The following is a 23829-nucleotide window of genomic DNA, read 5'->3' on the forward strand; positions in this document are numbered from 1 at the left end:
CATAATTCACTGATTTTACCATTTGGCCATCTACTTATGCTTTCCCCAGGGTCAGGTTCCCTCTCCCCGGACACTTGGTCCAGCTCTTCCGGGACGATCCCAAGGCGTCCCGGAAGAGCTGAGAGTCTCTCCAGTGTGTCCTGGGTCTTCCACAGGTTGGACATTCCCAGGACTCCTCAGCAGGGAGGCGTCAGGGAGGCATCCTGACGCATCTCCTGCGGTGAGCTCACTGGGCCTCTCCGATCCGGGACCTCGTCCCTTTGCTCACAAACGTAGACGTAGACGACCGGTAAATAAGGCGACAAGTCTAGAGCCAGCTTCTGCGGCCGAGGGTCGAGACCCCCGAGGACCAACCCTGGCTCTCAAAGCACCCGACCCTCCTACGGGTGGTGAGCCCAAGAGAAGCGAGACCTTTAAGACCCTTCCAGGCGCACAGAGCCCTTGACAAGTTACCTCCTCGGACCGCTGAGCCGTCCAAACCCCTCCGCCGACACAAGGTGGCAGCTCAAGTCACTCCGTAATTACGAACAACACACAAGTACTATTTTGAATATTCCGGGTTGCAATCTGGTCCAGAGACAGTCCTGAACCCAAGTCAGTTCAATGAAGAAGAAGGAAAACAGTCTGGAAGATCAGACACCGACCACGTGCCCGGCTCCGTGCGCTCCAACTTGTTCCTCGAAGTGAAGCTGTACTCGACGTCCCGGCAGAGGACACACTCTTTTCACCCTGAGTTCAGACACAGCAGAAACCTTTGGATTCTCCTTCGTGGAGCTCTGAAGGTTCAACTGTTCAGAACTGCAGAGCAGAACTGAAGTGACGTCCACCGATCAAAACCAAAAGCATGATAAGCAGAACCTGCCAGTCACTTCCCATGGAGTTTCTGCGCTTCCAGACAAGTTCTGACTAGAAAGGGATCTAGAATGTATCCAAACTAAACATGAAGGCCGAGAAGATCTGCTCACTGCTCTCCTGGTTAGTATGATGGACAGTATCTCCACAGACAGAGAGGAAACACTACGACTAATACTCGTGTTGGAAACGTTTCTCCATTCAATGAAAAGCTTCTAGCTTCTATTCCGCGGTCACAACACTTATTTTAAAGCTTATTCTGCAGGTTTCATCATTTTGCAATGAGTTAGTTGCAACCAGTCACACCAACTAAGTGTCAACAGCATCCAAGCACCGACTAACTTGCTTACAAAAACATGTTTTTGAGACAGCATGACATGAAGATTCCCTGAAACTCACCTCAGTGTGTGTGTGTGTGTGTGTGTGTGTGTGTGTGTGTGTGTGTGCAGTTTATCCGCTGCAGCTTGTGTTTGGAAGGGGATCCGCCGAGGAGCACCGAACTCCGGCTTCTGGCGCCATCTGGCGGCGCGGCTTCGCGCTGACGCCGGGTTTGGGTCCGGGTGCATCTGTCATCAGACGCCTGGAGGGGAGATGATAAATAAAACGGTGAATTAAATCAAAAAACACCCATGACATCTTCACTTAACTTCTTAACTGAAACCGAGCAACCGGTAACTACGACGGTCGTGCGAGCTTAGCCTCCTAGCTTAGCTCATTAGCATGTAGCTTTCAAGTCAACTTAGTTGTGCCCGCTAGCTTAGCACATTAGCATGTAGCCTCATCGTGAGCCGGAATAAGCTGGATGGCTCGGAGTGAAAATTCCAACATGTCTCCCTTTGTAGCGTCTGTTATAATTTCGTTTTTGTCGCTTTCCAACAGTGATGAGGGCGAATTATTCAAATGGTAGTTAAGTAGTGAAATAAAAACCTGAATCTCATCTTTAGGATATTTCCTCCCCGTCGGGGAATCGAACCCCGATCTTCCGCGTGACCCACATCATGTGACCAGATCCAGCCAATTATCGGGCGGCGCTGCTCTCATGTCAAAATTATACAAGTTAGAATTATGAGCACTTTGACATACTCCGGAAATTATCTTCTGCTACAATAAAACTCGCTTATGTAGCAGCTTCACTTTGTGATCTTGTACAAGTAAATAACATTTGCTGAAATGTCAGATTCTTCTTTAACTCTTCTGCTCCACAAATGAGACACACAGGTTTACTGGCAATGTCAGTAAACATAAACTCTGCCCCCATCAGTTATAAAGGCTATTTATTTCAGAATCAACTTCTCTCTTCAATAACTTACGGCAGCAGAAACTAGACTTGATTGATGCAGGTGTTTTCTGATACACCTCCCCATCTACTATAAATGTCTATAAGATTGTTGTCCGTACACCTCTGCATAATGTCGTATCCTAATTTTTTAAAGATAAAACAAAGAGAAATAGATCACCTTAAAGCTAATGATTGTTGTTAGTCAAAGAATTTAGAGTGCATTGAAGAATAACAACTTTATTGTTGTGCCAGTTTCAAGTAAAACATAATAGTAAATAAGTATACATTATTTACATAATAGTAAAACAGTATAAAAGAGCTGATTACGTCAGGTACTTCAGGCGTCTCTAGTACAAAGATTTTAATATTTATTTTTTTATAAATTATTGAAGAAATTATAAATTGTTTTTCAATAAACTCGGACGATCTGTATTTGAACTATACATTTTGTGGTTGAACGATTTGATTTATCCTTGTGTTTGTGGTTGAGCTTTTGTTGAATGCACATCACTGCTGCATACATGCTGAAAGAAATGAAACAGAACTATACCAGAGCAAACACTCTACACAAGCTTTTCTAGTATATCAAAACAAGAAGGTACTGGCACTATTGGATAAGCAATATTTTGGTTCCACCCCACTATTATAAAATATTCCTCTCGTGAGTAACTGGAAATGTTTAAGCTGGAATGAGGACGTGCTCTCAGAGGAGGTGGGTGGCTCTTAAAAGAGCCGTTGTGTTGGTGGATCTACTTGGAGTGTAGATCTACTTGGAGCTGGTGTACTTGGTGACGGCCTTGGTGCCCTCGGACACGGCGTGCTTGGCCAGCTCTCCGGGCAGCAGGAGGCGCACGGCGGTCTGGATCTCCCTGGAGGTGATGGTGGAGCGCTTGTTGTAGTGCGCCAGGCGGGACGCCTCGGAGGCGATGCGCTCGAAGATGTCGTTGACGAACGAGTTCATGATGCTCATGGCCTTGGACGAGATGCCGGTGTCGGGGTGGACCTGCTTCAGCACCTTGTACACGTAGATGGCGTAGCTCTCCTTCCTGGGTCTCCTCCTCTTCTTGCTGCTCTTGCCGGCGGTCTTGGTGACAGCTTTCTTGGAGCCCTTCTTGGGCGCGGGCTTGGCGGGTTCAGGCATGCTTGCTGCTTGTATCTCTGACAAGTGTGACACTCGGTGTGAAGCAGCCGTATTTATACAGCTTGCATTCAAATAAGACTGTGCCAGCACTTCATTCTGATTGGCTGAGCTGGTCAGCTGACTATGAAACGTTCTCTGCAGAAGCGGGAGTTTCCATGGTGACGCAGGTTGGCGGGACGTTTGTCTGACTCGGTTCTAGTTGCAACAGACTTTCATTATCCGCGTCAGGTCGTACTCAATTAAAAAGTCGTTTCAGCTCAACAAATGACACTTTTATAGACTCCTTTATGACGAGTGTCGCGTTATTCATGAGACAGCAAATACATACTACAACTACAGTCTCTATCTCTTTGGTCATGGTAGTTTATATTCAATTTATTCACGAGTATTGTGTGCATAGTGCTCTTATTGAACCCGAATTTAACTCCCGAGTGATTAACCCGTTGGGCAAACGTGTATTGTGCAAAATATTGTAGTCGATGGGATTGGTCATTTTGTGTGTGTGATTTGGGGTGCAAAGAATTAAATTGGTTCATATCAAAAAGGGGCTTTAATTTCATAAACGTGTAAAAAGGCCAGAATTAGAATTTTCATCTGTCATCTCCGGGCTATGATGTCAGAAAAGGCAATAGAATGGACAAAGACATACATTGTTGGACACAACGGCAACACAAATGTAACAAATGAGATATCGTATGTGCAAAATATACATCGAGCGGTCAAATGGACTATACTATTCTTTTTTTTCCGAATTGGAGCAGGAAGTTGGTTGTGTTGCAGGTTTGTGTGGCTACACTATCCAACCGTCTGACGGGTGTTTTCCCTAAAACTACAATATGATCGACGTGTAACTGGCCGTAGTCGAACCCTTATACGTGGGAACATACAAGTCGGGGTTTGTAGGATCTGTTATCAAACTATAACAATGAATAAATGAGCTCTAGATGCGGATTGTGTGGCTCTGAAAAGAGCCGTTGTGTTGATGGTTGTTCCGGGGGCTCCGTCTACTTCTTGGCGGGCTTCTCGGTCTTCTTGGGCAGCAGCACCGCCTGGATGTTGGGCAGCACGCCGCCCTGGGCGATGGTGACTCCGCCCAGCAGCTTGTTGAGCTCCTCGTCGTTGCGGACGGCCAGCTGCAGGTGGCGCGGGATGATGCGGGTCTTCTTGTTGTCGCGGGCGGCGTTCCCGGCCAGCTCCAGGATCTCGGCGGTCAGGTACTCCAGCACGGCCGCCAGGTACACCGGGGCGCCGGCTCCCACTCGCTCGGCGTAGTTGCCCTTCCTCAGCAGCCTGTGGACGCGGCCCACGGGAAACTGGAGACCGGCGCGGGAAGAGCGGGTCTTGGCCTTGGCGCGGGCTTTGCCTCCGGTTTTGCCTCTTCCGCTCATCTTGAGGTTTTCCTGTTTGACTATCACAACAGAATGACATTGTCAGTGGAGAAGTGGGGTTATATAGCCCAGCAGCTGCGCTGTCATTGGTCTGTTGGAGCGGGGATCGAGTCCTCCAATCAGAGACGAGATCCAGGATACTGTGTTCTACTCGTGTTCAAATGGATAACGGTTTCCAGCTGTGTTCGAGTTGGAAAGATCTTATTGCTTTTGTGAAATGTGAAAAATGTTCATCCCTCGGTTACCTTTACCCCTGCTGTTGTGACTTGGTTCTATTACTGTATTGTTGTGCTACTTCAAATAGACTATAAATCCTGGCACAAGGAGTAGTAGCAATAAATAATAATATATATAAATAACCAACAGCTGTTGTTTAAGATAGTTCCACAAGTCACGTAAGACTACATCGTGTCCTAGTGCTATATAGTTAAACTATGCTATATAGATTTAGTCGTTTTGTTTAATTTCAAAAACAATGTGTTTGCGGAGGATGCAGCTCATCGAGGGAGTGTGCGTGGCTCTGAAAAGAGCCGTTGTGCATGTGAGGAGCGGCGGCAGGAGGTCTAAGCTCTCTCCCCGCGGATCCTCCTCGCCAGCTGGATGTCTTTGGGCATGATGGTCACCCTCTTGGCGTGGATGGCGCACAGGTTGGTGTCCTCGAACAGGCCCACCAGGTAGGCCTCGCTGGCCTCCTGCAGAGCCATGACGGCGGAGCTCTGGAAGCGCAGGTCGGTCTTGAAGTCCTGGGCGATCTCCCTCACCAGGCGCTGGAAGGGCAGCTTGCGGATCAGCAGCTCGGTGGACTTCTGGTAGCGGCGGATCTCTCGCAGGGCCACGGTGCCGGGCCTGTAGCGGTGGGGCTTCTTCACGCCGCCGGTGGCCGGGGCGCTCTTGCGGGCGGCCTTGGTGGCCAGCTGCTTCCTGGGGGCTTTGCCTCCGGTGGACTTCCTGGCGGTCTGCTTGGTTCTGGCCATCTTGCTGGAAAACGAGTGAGGCAGCGGAGGGACGCGCTGCTGGTCTTATACTGGGCGGGCGACGTCAGGGTGACGTATAAAGGGGGCGTGGCTTTAACTCTGAAGACGATTTAATGTTATTTTAAGTTTTTTTTTAGATTAAATAAGTCAACCGCGGAAAAGTAAAGAATCGACTTAGAAGACGCTTCTACTTTATTTTTCAAATGGGAGTGAATATTGATGCGTTTATTTTAATATATACTATTTGGTATTTAGTTTATTCTTCTCCTTTTGGCTTTTCCCTTCAGCGTCCTTCTCCCTCACCCTTATTTAGTTTATTTTACTTAGTAATAGAGAATTTATGAATTTATAAATTCTTATTTCTTTCTTGATATTGATATTCGTTATTTTGATATTTATCATCATTAAGATTGATCTGATTCAGCGTTTTATTTCTTTGCACAGAGACAAACAGTCATGCTTTGCTGTCTGCAGTTGGTCTGCAGTTTTTCATGTCATTCTGTGTCCAAAATAATTACTAAGGGATGGATAAAAGATAATAATGATTAGTTTTTGCCACTGATCTCTTAATATTTGAGCTTTCACCGCTTTCTTGTCAGCAGTCTTCTTGGCCACCCGCTCTGCTATATTGTTCATCTCCAAGGAGCTGAAGGCATCGCCCCCTTGGTTTGGACCAGGAAGTCCTTCTCCACCAGCTTCTCCACCAGCCTTCTTCTTAGCTTCTTCTTCAGACATGCAGTCCTGAGAGACCCTGCAAGAGCGGCACCGCAACACTCGGAAAGGTCGACTTTTATCTTGAATGGGAACTAAGACGCTTAAAGAAGACACTGCTTTGTTTTTTACGTAGCTCCATTTTTTTATTAGGACACGCCTGGTGTCTGACGGTACACAACGTGGAAACATGCAAGTCAAACAGAAAAACATGGAGTTTGGAGGGTCCGAATGTCTGGGTTCGAGTCCCCAGACGAAGAGTGTCGCCCAGATGAACCCAAGGATGTGCTTCTTCTAGTCCAGGCAGCCGAAGAGGGTCATATCAATCGCGGCTGCATCCAGGTTATTGCATTTCTCCTCCAGGCTGCTGTCGAAGAAGCATTCTGTAGGAGTGGGCCAGTGCTCCACCCACGTGTCCTTCCCCAGCACGTACATGGGCCTGAAACCAGAGACAGAGCTATGGTTTCATCTCACTCGCTTGGAAGTAGATCCACATAAAGACCAGAGGAACCTTCTGGTTCTCTGCTGGTCGACACGGTGGCTCCTTACTGGTTGGTGTCCTTGTCCGCCTCCCAGCGGTCCTCCTTGGGGCTGATGAGGAGGTACTGCGAGCCGGGCGTCAGGCGGAGGCCCTCCCTGCAGACCCCGTGAGACATGAAGAACCTCTTCTGACCAGGTTCCACTTGGTCCTCCACACCTGAGCAGACACAGATGAGTCGGTGAGTTCGGGAGAGAAGACGAGTCCGAGTTGTACGAGTCCCGTTTGCTCACCTGGCTTGATAACTTGTATGATCTCCATCTGGTACTTGTCGTAGTAGCTCATGTTAACACCCAGCACCTTCACCTGGAAAACTGAAGCATAGGAGGAGTCAAACCCAACAAGTGGAGAAAAGTCCACCGGGGCTCCAAGATTGACTGGACTTCCAGCCCGGATCTGGAAGCACCTTCAAACCCTCATTTCTTCTTTGGTTCAGAAGGACCACTGAGCTCTGGGGTCTTCTAGCAGACCCAGAGTGAGCCCAGAGTGAGAAGCAGGAGGTACCTTGATGTAAGGACTTGCAGGCGAAGGTCTCTCTCTCTTTGTTGGAGAAGATCTCCTGGTCGGTCTTGGAGACGGCGCAGTCGCCTGTGGTTGAGGAGGACAAACAAACATGGAGTCCACAGACACCAAAGATGGCGGCGGAAGCTGCGTTGGGAAGCGGCGGCAGCAGATGTGTCACCTTGAGTGCAGCGGCAGACGTTCTCCCTGCAGATGGTGTCCAGAGCCTCCCTGTCCTCGCTGGGCCTGTAGGTTCTACTGCAGCGGTGGTCTGAAACACGGATGGAAGTTCAGTCCAACCAGGACCAGAACATGGCGGCTCCATTGGACGCCAGAAGGAGCTGCTTTACATCCAGGAGGAGAAGCTAAGCCTTCTGGTTTCGCCGTCGTACCTGGGTTGTAATACTCGTACACGGTGACGGAGGACGGCTGGAGGAGCCCCACCTTGAAGGCCTGCTGAAGCCTGAAGGTCACCACCTCTGCCTCGCTGTGAGAAACCTGATCAGAAGGGATAGTGATTTAGCAGCAGTTCAATCAAAGTCTTGCAGGTGTTTAAGATGCTCCTTCTTAAAAGTCCTTCCTCCCAGAAGGAGCTCCTTCTCATCTGTAGATCTTGTTCATCTAATTTGGTTTCCCAGTTTACATCCCATCTGAAGAGAGTCTGGACCTCAGGCTCTTCAGGGCTGGTACCTTGAACAGGTGGATGATCAGAGAACCCCTGTCACTCAGGTTATCCACAAACTCGAAGTGGCTGATGTAGTGGTCCACAGAGTTGGAGAGCTGAGGAGACATTGGAGAACATTCAGACCCTCAGAACAATCAAGATATCTGGCATGAGAAAGGCAAAAGTGTCCAAAGACGAATTGCAGCAGGGATTTTCTGAAGAATTGGAGGTACCCTCTCCAGGTCAGCGTATTCAGGGAGGAAGCCGGTGGGCAGACTGATGTCCAGGATGACCATCCTGACATCTGAGGGTCCCAAAGCCCTGGAGAAAAACACCAAAGGAGATCAGACTGACCTTCCTGACCGCCTTTTCAAATTTAAAGCCCAGACGGACAAGAGGCCTCCAAAATAAACCCAGCCGGATACGAGTGTCGGCCAAACAGCTGTGGACGGAGTAGCGGCTCACCGGACGTTGATGGAGAGCTGGAAGTACTTTTCTACATCAGCTGGAGGCGTTTCTGTTGGGAGACAGAAGAAGAAGAAGATCAGACCTGCCTCCACGGCTTCCACATCTGCATCTGGTTCTGGGTGGAAGGACTGCTGGGAGGTTACCGCTGGACTCCTGGATGGAGACGCTGAGCTCAAAGTGCTCGCAGGGCTTCTTCTCATCCACCTCGTACATCTGGTTGTAGTAGGTCACGGCCTTGGACCACAGGTCATGTGACAGGACAGAAGAGAAAGACGCCAGGTCAGTGACGGTATGACGAGATGGACACGAACACCGATCTAGACACTCCATCTTCTCACCTCCAGCACCCCCTGACCGGTGCCCTTGGCGACAACGTCCAGGTCTAGTTGAGCAGGAAGCTGCAGCAATGAGTCACATGGAGAACATCATGATCACACACAGTAAAAAAAACAGAGACTTATATTTGCAACTTGTTTCATGAATCATTTAGAGACATCAAGCAGCCCCACCCTGGTCGTCTGAGCAACGTAGGCGTTCTCTCGCTTGAAATGGTGCTGGATATCGTTCTGCCTTCCTGCATGCACATTTTTGATGTCCACATCCAGTCTGAATTTGCGAGGGATGGGTACCTTGACCATGTACTCTGACAGCGCCTGGAGGACCACCATGGTGGACTGGGGGGACCAGAGGGTTGTGTCAGAAGGGCATCCAGAGTAATACTTGCCAAATCCAAACATACAAATCCAACCGAACACGACTGTCATACGGGATCAGCAACCACCACTGGTACCGCTAACCCACAGCAAAGAGTCTGGGGCTGAAAGAAGGGATTTTGAATATCGGGACCAGGACAGGAAAGGGTAGAGAGTTGGTGGACATGATGCAGAGAAGGAAGGTGGATATACTGTGTGTCCAGGAGACCAGGTGGAAAGGTAGTAAGGCTAGAAGCTTAGGAGCAGGACTTAAGTGGTACTGCCAGAGTACCAACAGGAAGAGAAATGGAGTAGGAGTTCTTGAAGGAGGAGTTTGTAAGGAACGTCCTGGAGGTGCAAATAATGTCAGATAGACTTATGAGTCTGAAACTGGATATTGAAGGTGTGACGCTCAGGGTTGTTAATTGCTATGCCCAATTGGATCCATGTGAGTTAGAGGAGAAGGAGAACTTGTGGAGCGAGTTAGATGAAGTGATGCAGAACATCCCCAGAGGAGAGAGGGTGGTCATTGGTTCAGACTTCAATGGACATGTTGGTGCAAACAATAGAGGGGATGAAGAAGTGATGGACAGATAAGGTCTCAAGGACTGGTACAGAGAGGGCCAGATGGTGGTAGACTTCAGGAGAGTAAGTCTTGAGGGGGTAACTCCTTTTGGACTCAGTGACAGATGGAGGCTTCCAGGTACCTGAGTAGATCCATAGCCTCCTCCTCTCCTCCGCTGGCTGCTCAGCCACTTGAAGGTAGTTGCCGCCTCCTCCATGCGTTCCAGCTTCATCAGGGCCAACAGGGCGTAGCCTGTGGCCTCCAGGGTGAACAAATGATTTTGTGCGTCCGGCCAGTAGCCTTGACCTGGAAAGGACACGTTCAGATTAGAGGTCTTTGCAGGTCCACACGAATCCCGGGGTCCAAGACCCGGCCTGGGACCCGAGCCCATTCGGATATGTGGTCCAGATGGATCACAGCAAGCCATATACCTGGAGCTGCGGCTGCGAGAAGATACTCGGTCGGGTCGATGGGCGCCGCGTTTCCCAGCAGAGCCAGAGCATAGGAAGCGATGGCCACGGTGTAGGGTCTACTTCCAGGCGTCACGATTGCTCTGCTCAAGTAAAGAGCTGTTTGACGAAACACAACCTACGAGAGATCGTAATAAATGTTCACTCTTAGCCAATTTAAAGAGCATCACACAACAATTCAAATGTTTGTTCGGTTTGTCACCTTCTGGCCAACTCCAAAACACTGGATCCCGGCCTGCTGCGACTCATCTAGTGCTATGACAACGAAGGCCGTCAAGGTTACCACGGGTTCGTCACCACGGAGACCACCCTACAAGTCATACAAGACGTGATCTTATCATCATGTTGAATCAGGGCTCATTTATGCTGACTGCTAAATTCGCATACATTCTCGGCAGCGGATACTTAGGCAAAGGCATACGAAGCAGTACTATCAGAAGTCGGGGATAAGAATTCTCCATTCCACCATGTATTTAATGGCCAAACAAGATACAACCATATTCTGTGTCTATCTGTTGTCTGAAACACAACGCAGAACTCCAAACCTGGAAGTGAACTCTGAACTCCCCACTGCCTTCTAGTGGCTGTATTACTTAGCAACCATGGGAAGTATTTGGGCAGTGCCATTTGATGGGGTTTGAAATGGACATAGTAGGTTATTTACGTAACCCAAGCAGAAATTAGCCAAGAAGAGTGTGTCTGAGTGTCTCACAGTTAAGGAAGAGCTGTAGACAGGGTTGTCCTCCACAAAGTTCCCCCGTGGACGCTTCATTTTGTTCTTCACCAGGTAGATCAGAGGGTCACACACATCCTTCTTTTTGACTTGGATGAGGGAGCTGGCCATAGAGAACACCTTCACCACGTAGGCCGTGATCCTGAGGTTCAGGCAGACGGCGGTTAAGTAACTCTTAGTCTGAACAGGTTCCAGTGAACTGACATTTCAGATGAAACAAGGTGAGAGTGTCTGGGCTGGGCTTCACAGAGTCTCTGAAGTTGCAGGGAGATCAGCTAGCTTCCAAACTAAACTGATACATTTCAGAAATCGAAGGCATACAATTATAATATGGAACCAGACCATGTGCTTGGGCCTTCTCTCCTGTAGGGTGGGTAGGATCCATCCGGCCTTCTAAAGTTGAGCTGGTGGTTGTACCCTGGAAAACACAGCAGCAACCAGTCCAATCAGTCAATATTCTAGTCTAACTAGACATTTGTTACCCACTCATCAGTCCATTCATCCATCCACAAATCCAATTTCTAACCAGACACTCCTTTTTGGCCTGAATTAAATGATTTGTCAGTGACTCCACCATGCTTCACCTCTCGTGATGTATCTCAGAGCCTCTTCCCTTCGGTTGACCCCAACACTCTCCCAGTCGTTGGTTCGGTCCAGGTAGAGCGTTGCGATGAGAGGCAGTGTCATCCTGGCCAGGTTTTGCTCCACGCAGCCGCCGGGCATCTGGATCAGAGCCGCCAAAGAATCATTGCAGATTGAGTTCTCGATGCTGTCGGCCAACAGGTTCCCTGAGGAAGGAGGAGGAACCAGGATCAGTCCTCTGAGGCTCTTTGAACCAGCCCCATGTCCCAAATGAACAAAGAGGGGATTGAAAGTGCCGATTATCTAACCGACCTCTGATGTTGATGTAGGTCTCCGGCACCGAGTTGGGAACCACCGACTCCAGCTTGACCTTTTCCAGATGAACTGTCTGAGTTCCTGCAGAGGACGGAATCAGACGGACTGAGTGGAGCTCAGGCCTCCTCAGACCTGACAGAAGAGCCTTCCAAGACATTCAGAAGAATTCAAGACGGATGGCAGCCGCTGATGAATGATACCCTGAACAGGGAAACAGCAGGCGTTATCCTGTAATGGCCTCTTGCGGTAAAGGATGTTGTCATGGTAATGACATGGTAGTTGGTCACGTGATGTAAACCAGGTGTCACAAGCACTGAGATACTGCAGTTCAGCCTTGGCTTCCACTGTCCACTAATTTAGTGAGTCCTTCTTTCTGTGATCTGTCTCTTACTGAGCTTCCTGCTGGCCCTTGGGTCTGTTCTGGGGTCAAGTTAAAAAAAAAAAAAAACATCTTCTCGGTGGTATTCCTGATCCTATCCATCCTCGTCACTCCCGAAGAGAACCTTGACATCTTCATCTCTGCTGCCTCCAGTTCAGTTTGCTGTATTTTTCTCAATGCCACTGTCTCCAGACCATACCCTTGATACTTTTCTCCATCCCTCCCAACTTGCTTGAACTCATTTCCCCAGATCTTCTACACACTTTCCAGTGCTCTGGACTGTTGACCCTGAGTACTCCATTCCTCACACATCCTCTCACTCTCTAAGAGCCTGTTAAATAATCTAACCAGAAACTCTTCTGCCACCTCTCTCAAACACTTCCATCTTCCACAGGTACTGTACATCATCAGGGGCAACTGCCTTTCCGCTCTTCATCCTCGTCAATGCCTTCATCACGTCGCCCTTACTAATCTCTGCTACTTCGTTATCCACAGTCTCATCTTCCTCATTCATCTTCGAAGTACTCTTTCCATCTTCCCATCCCTCTTATGGCGCCTGTCAATACTTTTGTCTATCCTCAATCACCCGGATCTGCAGCAGAACCTTCCCATCTCTCTACCTCCTCACTTACCAACCAAGCATACAAGTCATCGTACGCCCTTTGTGTGGGCTTTGCTGACTCTCCCTTTTCCATGTACTGCATCCCCTTATACTCCTGCCTGCTCTCTTCAGTCCACTTTGCTGACCTCTTTCTGTGTACTTCTTTATTCCACCACGAAGTCTCCTTGTCTACTGTCCAGACGTAACACCAGCAGTCTCCTATCTGTCTCCCCTATCCCATTAGCACCTCAAGATAAAGCTACAAGTACATAAAGAACTTCAAGCACTCAGAGTCGATGGGCAACCATACTTCCTGAATCTCAGAAACCCAAAGAATGTCTGATGATGTGAAGGAGAAGTTAAAGGCATGTCAGCTGAGATGAACAGATGCTGAGGGCCTCCTCACCTCCCTCAGCGGCCGGGTCCAGAACCACACTCCTGACCTCGGTCCTCTGCACTCCTTCCATCTGCAGTGAGAAATGACTCCGTCACCTGGGTGTCCCGACGCTCCTGACCGACCAGCTCCTCCCTCATCACCAAAAGTCACTCACCACCACCCGGAGCATCTTCTGGATGCGGTCCCCGCCCATCATGTCCCGGCCAACCACCGCCACCTCCAGGGGAAGCTTCCCCACCACCTGGGGAACGATGGTATACGGCACTACCTTGGAGGAGCCCGCCGGCAGCACCAGTTCCGTGATGTGTTTGTCTTTGAAGGCCAGGCTGCACATCCCATCGGTCTTGGACAGGATCACCCTCACCTGAGTCCCAACCCAGCAGGAGAAGACTATTAGATCTGGATTTGAGCTCCGGGTCGGTAACCACTTCCATCAACAGAGCAGAAATGACACAGTATTTATCAGGGTGACAAGAGTCTGCAGAGGCAGGGTGGACGTTTGGATCTGTCACATATCCAAACATCCAAAGCAGTCCTGGGTGACACAGATCTCCAGGAAGAACCTCTCTATCTTGACGGTCAGCCCTTTCCCGCTTCCTTGGTTACAACACTTGTTTCTCCTTTGCTTGTTTCCTTGCAATCACCGCACCATCTCTTTAAGAAGTTTGTGTGTGTCATGTTTAGATTTGCTGATCTCCAGTTCACTGCCCTTCTCATCAACACCTTTTGACCTCTTAGCTTCTTTGCTCTTCTGACTGCCTTCAGGTGTAGCCCTTCTTGGCTGTCACCTAGTTTTGACCTCCTTGCCAAGAACCCTTTCCAAGCCCTGGACAGACCAGACTCGCCCTTTCCCCTCTGCGTCTCAGTCTCCCTGCTGCCAACCTGAGAAGATCGGGGAGCGGTTGTCTTACGTGCAGATCCTCATCGCCGTAGTTATGGACGACAGCTTTTATCTCCACCTGCTCGTTCCTGGCCACCGAGTAGGGCAGCCTCAGGTCCACGAAGAAACGCTTCCACGCTCTGAAATTGAAAGGCTGGGCCACACAGAAACCTGGAGGCGTTGACATGGAAACCAGCAGGACAGTGAGGATCTGCTGAGGTCACACCACGGAGCGATGAAGACGCTTTGACCTAGCAAGAACCAGAAGAGTAGCAAGGAACTACAACCTCCTCCTCCTACCTGTGCGAGGTGACGAACTGACGGCCATCAGTCCCCACTGGGTGATGCTGTCTGGCAGAGCATGGGTCATCACTGTAGACGCCAACCTGACGGATCACAGTTAGAGATCAAACCCAGGAGCACTGAAACAACAAACGGTTACAAAAAGGACTGACAGTAGATAAACTGAAAAAGTTGGGTGGAGGTGTCGGACACTTCTTCAGCACCATCCTCGATACAACTGCACTTCTCGCACGAGAGGCTGTACATTCAACCCTGCAGTAACATCAGTTCCACTTGGTCAAAATCCTGTTCAAACTGAGCTTCAGACGGACTTAAACTGAGGAAACCGATGGTCCAAATCAACTTGTATCTGCTTTTTCAATCCAGGATGTGTGACTCACCCGTCTCCCTCGGGGTTATTGGGCAGATCAAAATCTGTCCACAGCCAGGACTCAAAGAACCGAGAGCGTAGATATAACTCGGTCTCATCTGCGTACTCCTCGTGCTCTTCATCTTCTTCATCTTCTTCATCTTCTGTGTCTTCCACATCTTTCAGAATCCTTTGAAATTCTTCTTCTGAAATTTCTACGTCTTGTCCAGGTCGAACTCGCCCAGCTAGTACCTTATCTGTATTAACAAAGCATCAGCAGGGTTTCTTTTTAGTGCACTCATGGTAAATTTGACCTGAAATGCTTAGAGTACATGATTTAATGTCATCATCCTATTTTCCATTGATCAACATCTTGGCTGCTAACGGCTAGCACAACTATGCTACCAACTTTGATTTTTTTAGCCTGGGATCCCTCAACTGTTCCTGCACCTTCTGGGAAACGTGATCTTTGAACCGTTGCATCTCTTTGCACCTTTTCCAAAGCCTAAACTGCAAACTGAAACGGGGACAGTACTCTATAGTGGAGCTAGCAAGTACCGAGGGAGTGCAGTGTGATGTGGGGGTCTTTGGTGGGCTGTGGGGGGCTGATGTCGTCAATCGCCTGGGCCCTGAAGGCGGCGCAGCAGTGGCGGAAAGCCCGGATGCACTCCAAGCCCTCAGTGATGTAGAGGGAGCGGCGGGTGCAGGAGTAGGACATGGGGATGTCCCTCAGACCATCTCTGCAGCAACGCTGCAACAGCTGCTCTTTGTACTGGTTCTCTGCGGGGAGCAGAGGAGGAGATGTCTGCATCAGTCAGATGATGATACCAGAGTGTCAACCTGCATCCAAGAACAGGAGGGTCACTGGTCCACAGAAGGAACAACCCAGTGAAAAGATCTGGGGTGGCGGAAAATTAGAGAAACCCGAGCTGGAGGACGATTGGACCAAAGACGAAGAAGTCCTCCGGTGGTAGAACTCTCACCCAGCTGAGCTTTCTTCTGCAACAGCTCAGCAGAACGCCTCCTCCTGGCTCTGCCTGGACACTCCAGGTCTGGAGAGGAGAGGAAGGATGGTCCACTTCCGAAAACACTGAGCTAAAGTAACTGTGGAATGGCATCGGAGCTCCAGGTCTCAAATACCTCCCCTTGTCTGGCTCTGGACCCCTGAATTGGAAGCGTACAGCAGTCCAGCATCCAAGAACACGTCCATATCACCTCGGCTTCCCCCGTGGGTGCAGCCGATGTCTCCTTTCTCCACCACGTTCCAGATCTGAACACAAAGTCCAGCAGACAAGGAGGACTTTTGAAGATCTTCCACGACATTTCCTCCATGACAAAGTATCTTGCAGTTAGCTGATATTCCCCAACGATCCCATTGGCATGCGTGGATCTCTCAGACAAACCTGTCTCTGCGTGAGTCGGTTCTTCTTCAGCAGAAATACAGCGTTGTCCACGGCAACCAGGCTGACCTTTGCCCCCGGCTCACCTCTGACCTGGAAGGAGAAGCTCTCTCCGGGCGCGTAATCTCGTGGTCTGCCGTCAGCTGGCCCGACTTTGAGCTGGAAGGGACCGTGAAAAATCGACTTCAGCAGCAGGTCACCAAAAATGGAATTCAGGTTTTCGTCCAGAAACGTGAAGAATCAACCCTCCAATGTCTGGATTACAGGTCAGCCAGAAAAGCACTTCCAGACAACTTGATAAGAAACCACCAAAGGCAATTTTTGAGGAGTCCTGCTCCTCCCTCACACGGCAGGAGCAGGACCGACATCATCTACGGAAGTAGAGATGTACGGATACAGAAGTGGATGATGGAGTGAGTGTGCAGTTAAAAAGGTATCCAGAACCACCCAAAGTCACAGTCTGTCCTACATGACAGAGAAGATCCTGAATATCAGGCTGAAGATCCAACATGCTGATTGTAAACAAAGAAAGGCTGAAGGTTATTCCCGAGTTGGTGAGACCTAAAGCAGCTAGTTCTTGGAAAGATATGAAGGCTTCTCCATAATTGAATGGACATCGTTTTGACCCCCGTCTTCTGGTTTATAGTGTGGTCAAAGAGAAGGCCAGGAGCAGCAACGTGATTTGTCACGGTGGTATGAACCTCAACCGAGTAACACTCACGCCGTTATTCTCAGTTTCAACGCTTCCTGTCGACTACTCACATCTCCGACACAGGAATCGGCCACGTCCACCCAGATGGAGTCGGCCGCCAACTCTTGGCCGCTGTTCCAGGGCATGCTGTAAATGGCCACCACACGGAAAGACGGCATCATCTCCGGGGTGACCGTCAGCTCCACGCTGGTGACCGGCTTACCGCTGGGGACGATGCGATCGGCCTGGATGATTTTCCCTTTGTTGACGACCTGAGAGAGCAAAGGGAAGTCATACCTCCATCCTTTCCTTCGCCTTTCTCCTGTTGCTGGCGTGTCCGTCTTACCAGGTAGGTGATGTGTCCTATGGTCGCTCTGTAAGAGTCCTGTGCTGTTGACAAGATCATTTTCAGGGAGAGCCTATCCCCGACGGACACGTTGTTGGTTCCCACAGAGATGTAAAGGAAGATGGGGAATCCTGTGCCTTGCGGGGTGTAGGGTGAAATGCGATGGGTCTTTTTAGCCTGCTGCCCCGGTTTGAGGCCGGGCTGGACCGTCTCCGCCTGGTGAACCAAACCAGATACATCAGGGTTCCACACAGTCAAGTAGCTACAGGATGGTACCAGGACAACATGGAGGGCGGAGTCATACAAGTAAGGGGTGATGCAGTGATACTGTAGTATTGTGTGGATTAAGTCATTGTCTGGGCAGAAGAAGCAAAAAGCCCTGTTTCATGAATGGAGTTGTACTGCTCGGTCCTTGTGTATGCATACGATGAAGACTCTGGACCACCTTGAGAAGTTTCACTTCACTAACAGGTTTTAGCTTCTTCTCTCAGAAGTCACCTTCGCACTGTCCTCTGTAGCTAATGGCTCAGAGCAAAACAATAATTTCAGTGTATGGGACACTGTACATTGACAATAAAGCTTATCGATTCTTGAGATGGGTTTTGGTTTCAGGTGTAAGGGTGCTCGTGAGTGACAGGATGTTTAGTTCATACTAACAGTAAGGATATGCATGTAGCCAACGGACGGCATGTTGACGGCGCCTCTTGTAGATCCATCTGAGACCAACAGCGGGTCCTGAAGATGGCTCACCTTCACCTGGACGTTCCTGGCAGGGGAACCATCATGGTGACTCACCTGGATCTGGTCAGATTCAGGGAGAAATTCTCTGGGTTATTTTATCAACTAACAGGAAGCAGAGGATGAGCTGGGTGTCAAAACAACATGAGAAAAAGAAGTGGTGGAGTACAAGGTCAGTGTCTGACCCCAGTATCGGGGTACAGTTCCCAGTATCGACCCCTGAGGGACTCCACATTTAGTCAACTGAAAAAGAACATTGGTTAAAAAAATGTGATGCTTACGGTGAAGTCAAAAGGAAGTCCAGGCTTGAAGTACTGTGGTGTGTCTTTGAAGGACAGGACGTACGGAGAATCCACGATATGTATGCCTGTTCTTTCAGCTTCCACCAGATCACTTCCTTCACGGGGGAAGAGACACCTTCGATGAATGGATGCAACCTTCTGACGTGCACTTTGAACTGGTCATAACAACCGCTTTGTTTCTTGTCATATCTCAAGTCAGCGTCGGCTGAAGGTTGCTCGTCGCACATCGGCACAGGACGAGCAGACGTGGTTTCTGGTTTTCATTCTGTGTTACGAGACTTATTGAACGTTTCAGATGGTCCCTGCAGACAGAAGGTCTGGTTTCCTGTTTCCTGTCGGGAAGAGGCTCACCTGTCTTGGTGAGGACAGACGCTTTGACGTAGATAGAGCTGCCCACCAGAGACTTGATGTTGGGATACGTTCTCTTGATCTCGTCCATGGTCAGCTTGACGACTCCACCATCCAGCTGCAGGAGAGCCAGAAGGAGAGCAGGAACACACCACAAAGGTGAGGGGAACAAACAGAAGACTTGAAGTTGCATTGTAATGTAGATTCAAAGGGTCTCCCTGAGGCTTCATGACAGCGTTGCTCCATGACTGAGAACATTCTGGGCTGGAAAGGTGACTCACCTCTGACACCTGCTTCACCAAAGGCAGCCTCTTCATCTCGTTGTTGATCTTCAGCCCAAACATCACGTAGGCCGTCCCCTGGACCGGCTCCCCGTACAGGTACCTGAAACATTCGTTCCAACCTCGTCTTTCCCCTCCGGCCAAAAGTGTCTGAGCCTCGTTGCTCCTCAACGTCGGGCCCTTCAAATATATCCAGAGCTCTTCTCTGCGTTTGACGGATCTAACCTGGCCGAGATCTCCACCACCAGCTCGTTGTCATTGTTAACGTCCAAGAAGGACTTCCTGGGAGTCAGGGTCACGTTGAAAGCAGGAAGCACTGAAACGGAACGTGCCCCAAAAGTAAAAGCTCTGAAGAAGTGTGGTGCTTCAGCCACAGGGACGGAGACGGCTGATGATGTCACCAGCTCGCCTTTCAAGGAGACCCACCGTATTTCTTCACCTGGAACTTGGAGGTGAACTTGTTCTGCTTCCAGTGGTCGAACCTGGCAACCACAGTCCAGGTTCCTTCGCTGTCGGGTGCAAACACAGGACATCTTCAAACCCTGATCTCACAGATGGACGTGTTGGAGTCTACTTTGGAGCCAAGCTCTCAGCTCCAGGTCATAGCCAAACGTACTCCCCACGCAACGGAAACAGCCCCAACGGCCCAGCTGAGTCAGATAACATCGGCCAATTGGAAGTTCTCGTCAAACTCGAGATTCCCCGGTGTGGTCCACAGAGGATCCTACCTGGCGATGTCCTGAAGAGAAAAGGTGTCTCTGAAGACGCCACCAGGAGCTCTGCTCCCGATGCTCTGCTTCACCACCACTCCTTCTGGGTTCTGTTGACAACACCATCACCAGCAGAGGAGCCACAGATCAGAATCAGACCCTGGACACTCCAGTAAGCTCCCTCTCTCTTCACTCCTTCCATGTTTCATCCATTTATACTTCTGTCTCTTGAATATTCTTTTGAAGACCATGTTTTCAGGAGACGGGTCAAATATCATCTTCCAGCCCAGACTCATTTTGCAGCCCGACCTCATCGTATGCCCACTTTGGTTGACTGACTTTTTCTTGACTTATGATACTCAAGGATTGTGGGTTAAAAAGTTAGCTATGAAGTGAGTTGATTGAAGCAGGGCATTTTCTGAGAGTTTACTACAATGCTGTTAGTGATGTCAAGGGCATTCTTGTTGCCGTCATATTTATCTGCAGGAGTCGCCTTTTTCTTGTTTAATGCAGATCGACAAGCTTGTTGCTCCTAAAACTGGTGCAAATGTTTGCTTTTTGCTAATGCACTTTTCCTCCATGTACTCCTTTGAAGGCCAACAAGCCAAGCTACAGGACACTTGTGTGACTTACATGTGTGCTGCCAAAATAGACTACAAGAGGAACAGAAACATACATGTCAAGGGGGCAGACAGTCTAATCAACAGATCAACCAGACCTTCGGAATCGACTGGGGGGTTCAGTGTCTTGCCCAGGGACACTTGGACAATCAAAGAGGGGTAGCCAGGAATGGGACCCAGCCGCCCAAAAAGACAGATCGATCTTTGCTGACCTTGAACTCCACGGAGACGTTGCTGTCCATGGCGTGAAACGATGGAGACGACAGAAAGGCCCTGAGCCGAACTGAGAAGAAAGATGGAGAAAGACACAACGTGAGAAAAGATGGTGGAAAATGGGATGTGACGCGTTGCCTGGGTAACCGCATCCAACCCAGCCGGGAGCCAGGCCGCTCTGGTCACTTATCGCTCACCATCTTCTCCAGGGTTGTAGATGGGTTTGTCCGTCTGGATGAAGATGTAGCCCGAGTGGAAAGTCACCAACAGCTTCCTCTCCAGGGTGTGCTCTCCTCCGAAGTTCACCATCAGGTAGACATGCTTGGCCTCTTTCTCATCACGATTCAGGGGTTCTGAGGGAAGCTGTGGAGAACCGGACAGAAGCGTTCAGAACCAGGAGGAACCAAGGCGGCAGCTGGAGGTCAGACATGAATCCACGTTCATGTCCATTCCTGTCCCGTCACTTCGGATCTTGAAGGGTTTACAGTCGCGTCTGTCGCACGCAGAGTCACCGCGGACGATGGATTCCACTTTGGATCTTCTCAAAGCCACCATGTGATTGTAGTGGCACGTGGACGCCATCGATCATCAGCTTCTGCTCTCACAAGAGAACCCTGAATATGTTCGTGAGTAACAAGTAAAGACTTTGTCTGAAGACCCAGAAGACAAATGAAGGTCCTTCTTCTCAGCTGGGTTCCGTTTGGCCTTAAAAACAAGCAGATGTTCACACTCTCCCATGGGCCGGGGCGTCACCTGGATGGGCTTCAGGAAGTGGAAGTTGTTTTGCGGGCCGAGTTGGACCGAGTCCCTCAGCAGCATCCTGGTTTTGGTGACGTCCATGATGGAGATGGAGACGTCAATGGAGTGCGAGGCACCGTCCACATGCAGGTAGATGTTCTCCAGGGTGTCGGTCCTCAGCAGGTCTGGAGCCACCAGGATGAACCTGCTGGGGTCAGATGGGAGTTTCACCTGTCTAGTCTGTGGGAGTCTCTGGTTCTGATGCTGCTCCACCAACACACAGCTGCAGAAACATGACACTGGAGACACAGATGAATCAAAGATCTACAACATCTTGCTGCAAACATTGAAGGATTAACGGATCTTCTTCTCCGTTCCTCAGGCATCTTTACACTCTCCGAGATACTGTTGGATCATCTAGTCAGAAACTCTAGACCCATCCTCTTCAATGCCTTCCTCACTTCACTTTGACTAATCTCTGCTACCTTGTGGTCTACAAGTCACCTCTTCTACCCTTGCCTCTTTTATTGTCCACATTCATCAGCTCTTCAAAGTACTCCTTCCATCTTCCCATCACTCTTCAAGCATCTGTCAATACATTTCCCTCCATCCTGAATCACCCGCGCCTGCTGTACCTCCTTCCCATTTCTCTACCTCCTCACTTTCCAACCAAGCATACAAGTCATCACATGCCCTTAGTTTGGCCTTTGCCACCTTTACCTTCACCTTCTCCCTGACTCCTGTCTGCTCTCTTCAGTCCCCTCAACATGTGAACGACAACTTGAATTTCATGAATGAAGCTGAACGGTTGTCTCTCTGTAGGACGCTCCTCTGTAAGACGCTCACACACTCCTCTACCGGTCGACCACCAACCTGGGAGGCGTCCCGAGGGCGGGGATTCTGGGATCCAACGGGAGGCTGCGAGGACAGACGGAGAGCTGCCGTCAGCTTCCACTGAGGGCTTCAGACGAGAGCAATCTGGAGATGAAGAAACTCACCCTGGGGGGATGCCGGGCTGTCCGCCGGCCCGGCTGAAGGCCAGGAGCAGCACCACGCTCTGCAGCTTCCACATGTTCATGTCACGTATGAACCTCTGTGGTCTCTGCAGGAGCCGACGGCTGCTTTTATATCTCACAGCTTCAGGAGGACGAGTGTAAACAAACCCTACCTGCGTGGGCTGAAGCCCTGCCATCGAGCGCGCAGGTGGGCGGAGGACCTCCGTGGTTTTCGTCGTCGTCCGCGGTAACCTTTGCCAATCAGGATATAAACACACGCCTGGTCGAAATCAATTTTATTATTGACTGAAAGGGTTGCGGTGGAGCCTCCTCGCGCAGCGGTTTGCGGACCCCGAACCAGAACTTTACAGGGTTTCACAACCCCAGATGGGCGTTGGATCGGAGCCCACGGGTCTTTGCCAACCACAGCAAAACCCGCATTTCACAATTGTTTGCGCAGCGCTGGACTCCGGGTGTTTCCTAACCCTCTGGCGACGGGCCGACCCGCCGAAAGGACGCCGCGTGACCTCCCGTCACACCTTCACCTCGAACTGCATCTGCTTCCTCTGGCTGATCACCTGGTTGGTTTGCAGCACCTCCTGCCGGCGGCGCCGCTCGTCCGGCGGCGCCGTCAGCTCCCTCTTCAGAACGCTGCGCAGCTGCACCTCCGTCTGCACCTTGCGGACGGCGCTGCAGCTGATTTGACTCAGGTGGCGGATGTGCTGCAGGAGAGACTTGAGGCGAACGTTCTCCTTCTTCAGCGCCTCCTGCGCGGCGCCCCGTCCCTGGACTTCGCCCTCCAGCCTCTTCTTCAGCCCGGCCACGTCGCACCGGAGCTGCTCGCCGAGCCGCCGCTCCTTCTCCAGAAGGGAGGCGAAGTGGAGGTTGTCCTTCTTGGCCGCCTCCTCGGCCAAACTCTGGCCTCTCAACTCGGCCTCCAGCTTCTTCTTCAGCTCGCCCACCTTGCAGTTGAGCTGCTCGCTCAGACACCGTTCCTTCACCAGGAGGGACTGGAGGTAGAGGTTCTCCTCCTTGGCGGCTTCCTCGGCAAAGTCCGTCTCCGTCTTCTTCTTCAGCTCCGTGTTGTCAGATCTGAGCTGCTCGGTGAGAACCTTCTCCTTCATCAGAAGAGAGCGCAGCAGGAGGTTCTCCTTCTTCAGGGGCTCCTCCGTGCCGAGCCTGGTCTTCAGCTCGCCGCCGTGGTGCCTGTCCTTCACCAGGACGGACCTGAGCTGCAGGATGACTTTGGTGAGCGTCTCCTCCACGTCCCTGTGGAGCTGCAGAGGCGTCCTGGTCTTCTCCGCCGTCGACGCTCCCGTGCTTCTGCCCTCGCAGGTCACCAGCACCTTCTTGAGCTTGTCCAGCTCGTAGCGGAGCTTGGTCTCCCTCTGGGCGGCTCTCCAGACGTCGGCGTCCCGAGCCGCCCGCTCCTCCGGCGGATGGACGTTCTCCCCCTTGCAGTCCATCCTCTCCGCCGTCTTGTGTTTCCTCCCGCGGGGCAAATCGCACCCGCCGAAAAACTCTCCGTCCGCCTTCGTCTCCGTCTCGTCGTCCGTCCGCCCGCGTCGCCTGAGGGCCTTGTTTTCTTCCCGCAGAGCGGCGATCTTCTCTTCGCTCTCCGTCACCAGCTTGAGAAGGTGTTTGCGGTCCTCCTCCGCCAGGAGC

The 23829-nt window shown here is 50.6% G+C and overlaps 4 protein-coding genes and 1 long non-coding RNA gene across 5 annotated transcripts; all 5 read right to left on the reverse strand.

Annotated features, from left to right (window-relative positions):
* Positions 1-2762: 2762 nt before the first annotated feature.
* LOC147228581 (histone H2B 1/2-like) lies at positions 2763-3278 on the reverse strand. Its single transcript, XM_086156662.1, has one exon. It carries the CDS (start codon positions 3270-3272, stop codon positions 2898-2900), a length of 375 nt encoding a protein of 124 aa, XP_086012788.1. The 5' UTR covers positions 3273-3278; the 3' UTR covers positions 2763-2897.
* Positions 3279-4150: 872 nt separating this feature from the next.
* On the reverse strand, positions 4151-4676 carry LOC147228582 (histone H2A-like). The gene has a single exon (XM_086156661.1). The coding sequence runs from the start codon at positions 4658-4660 to the stop codon at positions 4277-4279; it is 384 nt and encodes a 127-aa protein (XP_086012787.1). The 5' UTR covers positions 4661-4676; the 3' UTR covers positions 4151-4276.
* A 547-nt stretch (positions 4677-5223) lies between these two features.
* On the reverse strand, positions 5224-5634 carry LOC147228583 (histone H3). Its single transcript, XM_086156201.1, has one exon. The coding sequence runs from the start codon at positions 5632-5634 to the stop codon at positions 5224-5226; it is 411 nt and encodes a 136-aa protein (XP_086012327.1).
* An 831-nt stretch (positions 5635-6465) lies between these two features.
* On the reverse strand, positions 6466-21815 carry LOC147228584 (complement C3-like). The gene is made up of 41 exons (XM_086156146.1): positions 21805-21815; positions 21185-21452; positions 20629-20794; positions 20431-20501; positions 19617-19708; positions 19315-19397; positions 19114-19204; positions 18889-18991; positions 18611-18725; positions 18239-18354; positions 17877-18020; positions 17220-17435; positions 16945-17145; positions 16186-16341; positions 15923-16052; positions 15766-15834; positions 15341-15562; positions 14814-15039; positions 14431-14516; positions 14162-14301; positions 13405-13614; positions 13260-13320; positions 11871-11954; positions 11561-11764; positions 11319-11394; positions 10956-11118; positions 10446-10553; positions 10205-10361; positions 9916-10079; positions 9026-9190; positions 8855-8914; positions 8660-8750; positions 8514-8565; positions 8282-8369; positions 8075-8164; positions 7777-7882; positions 7566-7655; positions 7388-7471; positions 7117-7197; positions 6895-7042; positions 6466-6784 (listed from the first exon to the last, which is right to left on the reverse strand). Exons 1-41 carry the CDS (start codon positions 21813-21815, stop codon positions 6640-6642), a joined length of 5133 nt encoding a protein of 1710 aa, XP_086012272.1. The 3' UTR covers positions 6466-6639.
* Positions 21816-22015: 200 nt separating this feature from the next.
* LOC147228585 (uncharacterized) lies at positions 22016-22649 on the reverse strand. Its single transcript, XR_015106934.1, has 3 exons — positions 22338-22649; positions 22168-22271; positions 22016-22087 (listed from the first exon to the last, which is right to left on the reverse strand). It is a non-coding gene; the product is annotated as an uncharacterized LOC147228585 (long non-coding RNA).
* Positions 22650-23829: the final 1180 nt, after the last annotated feature.

This window comes from Fistularia commersonii, chromosome 12 (assembly GCF_037954325.1).
Source record: "Fistularia commersonii isolate RoL2024-O1a breed Wild chromosome 12, RoL_Fcom_v1.0, whole genome shotgun sequence".
In the NCBI taxonomy this organism is placed as follows: Eukaryota; Metazoa; Chordata; class Actinopteri; order Syngnathiformes; family Fistulariidae; genus Fistularia; species Fistularia commersonii.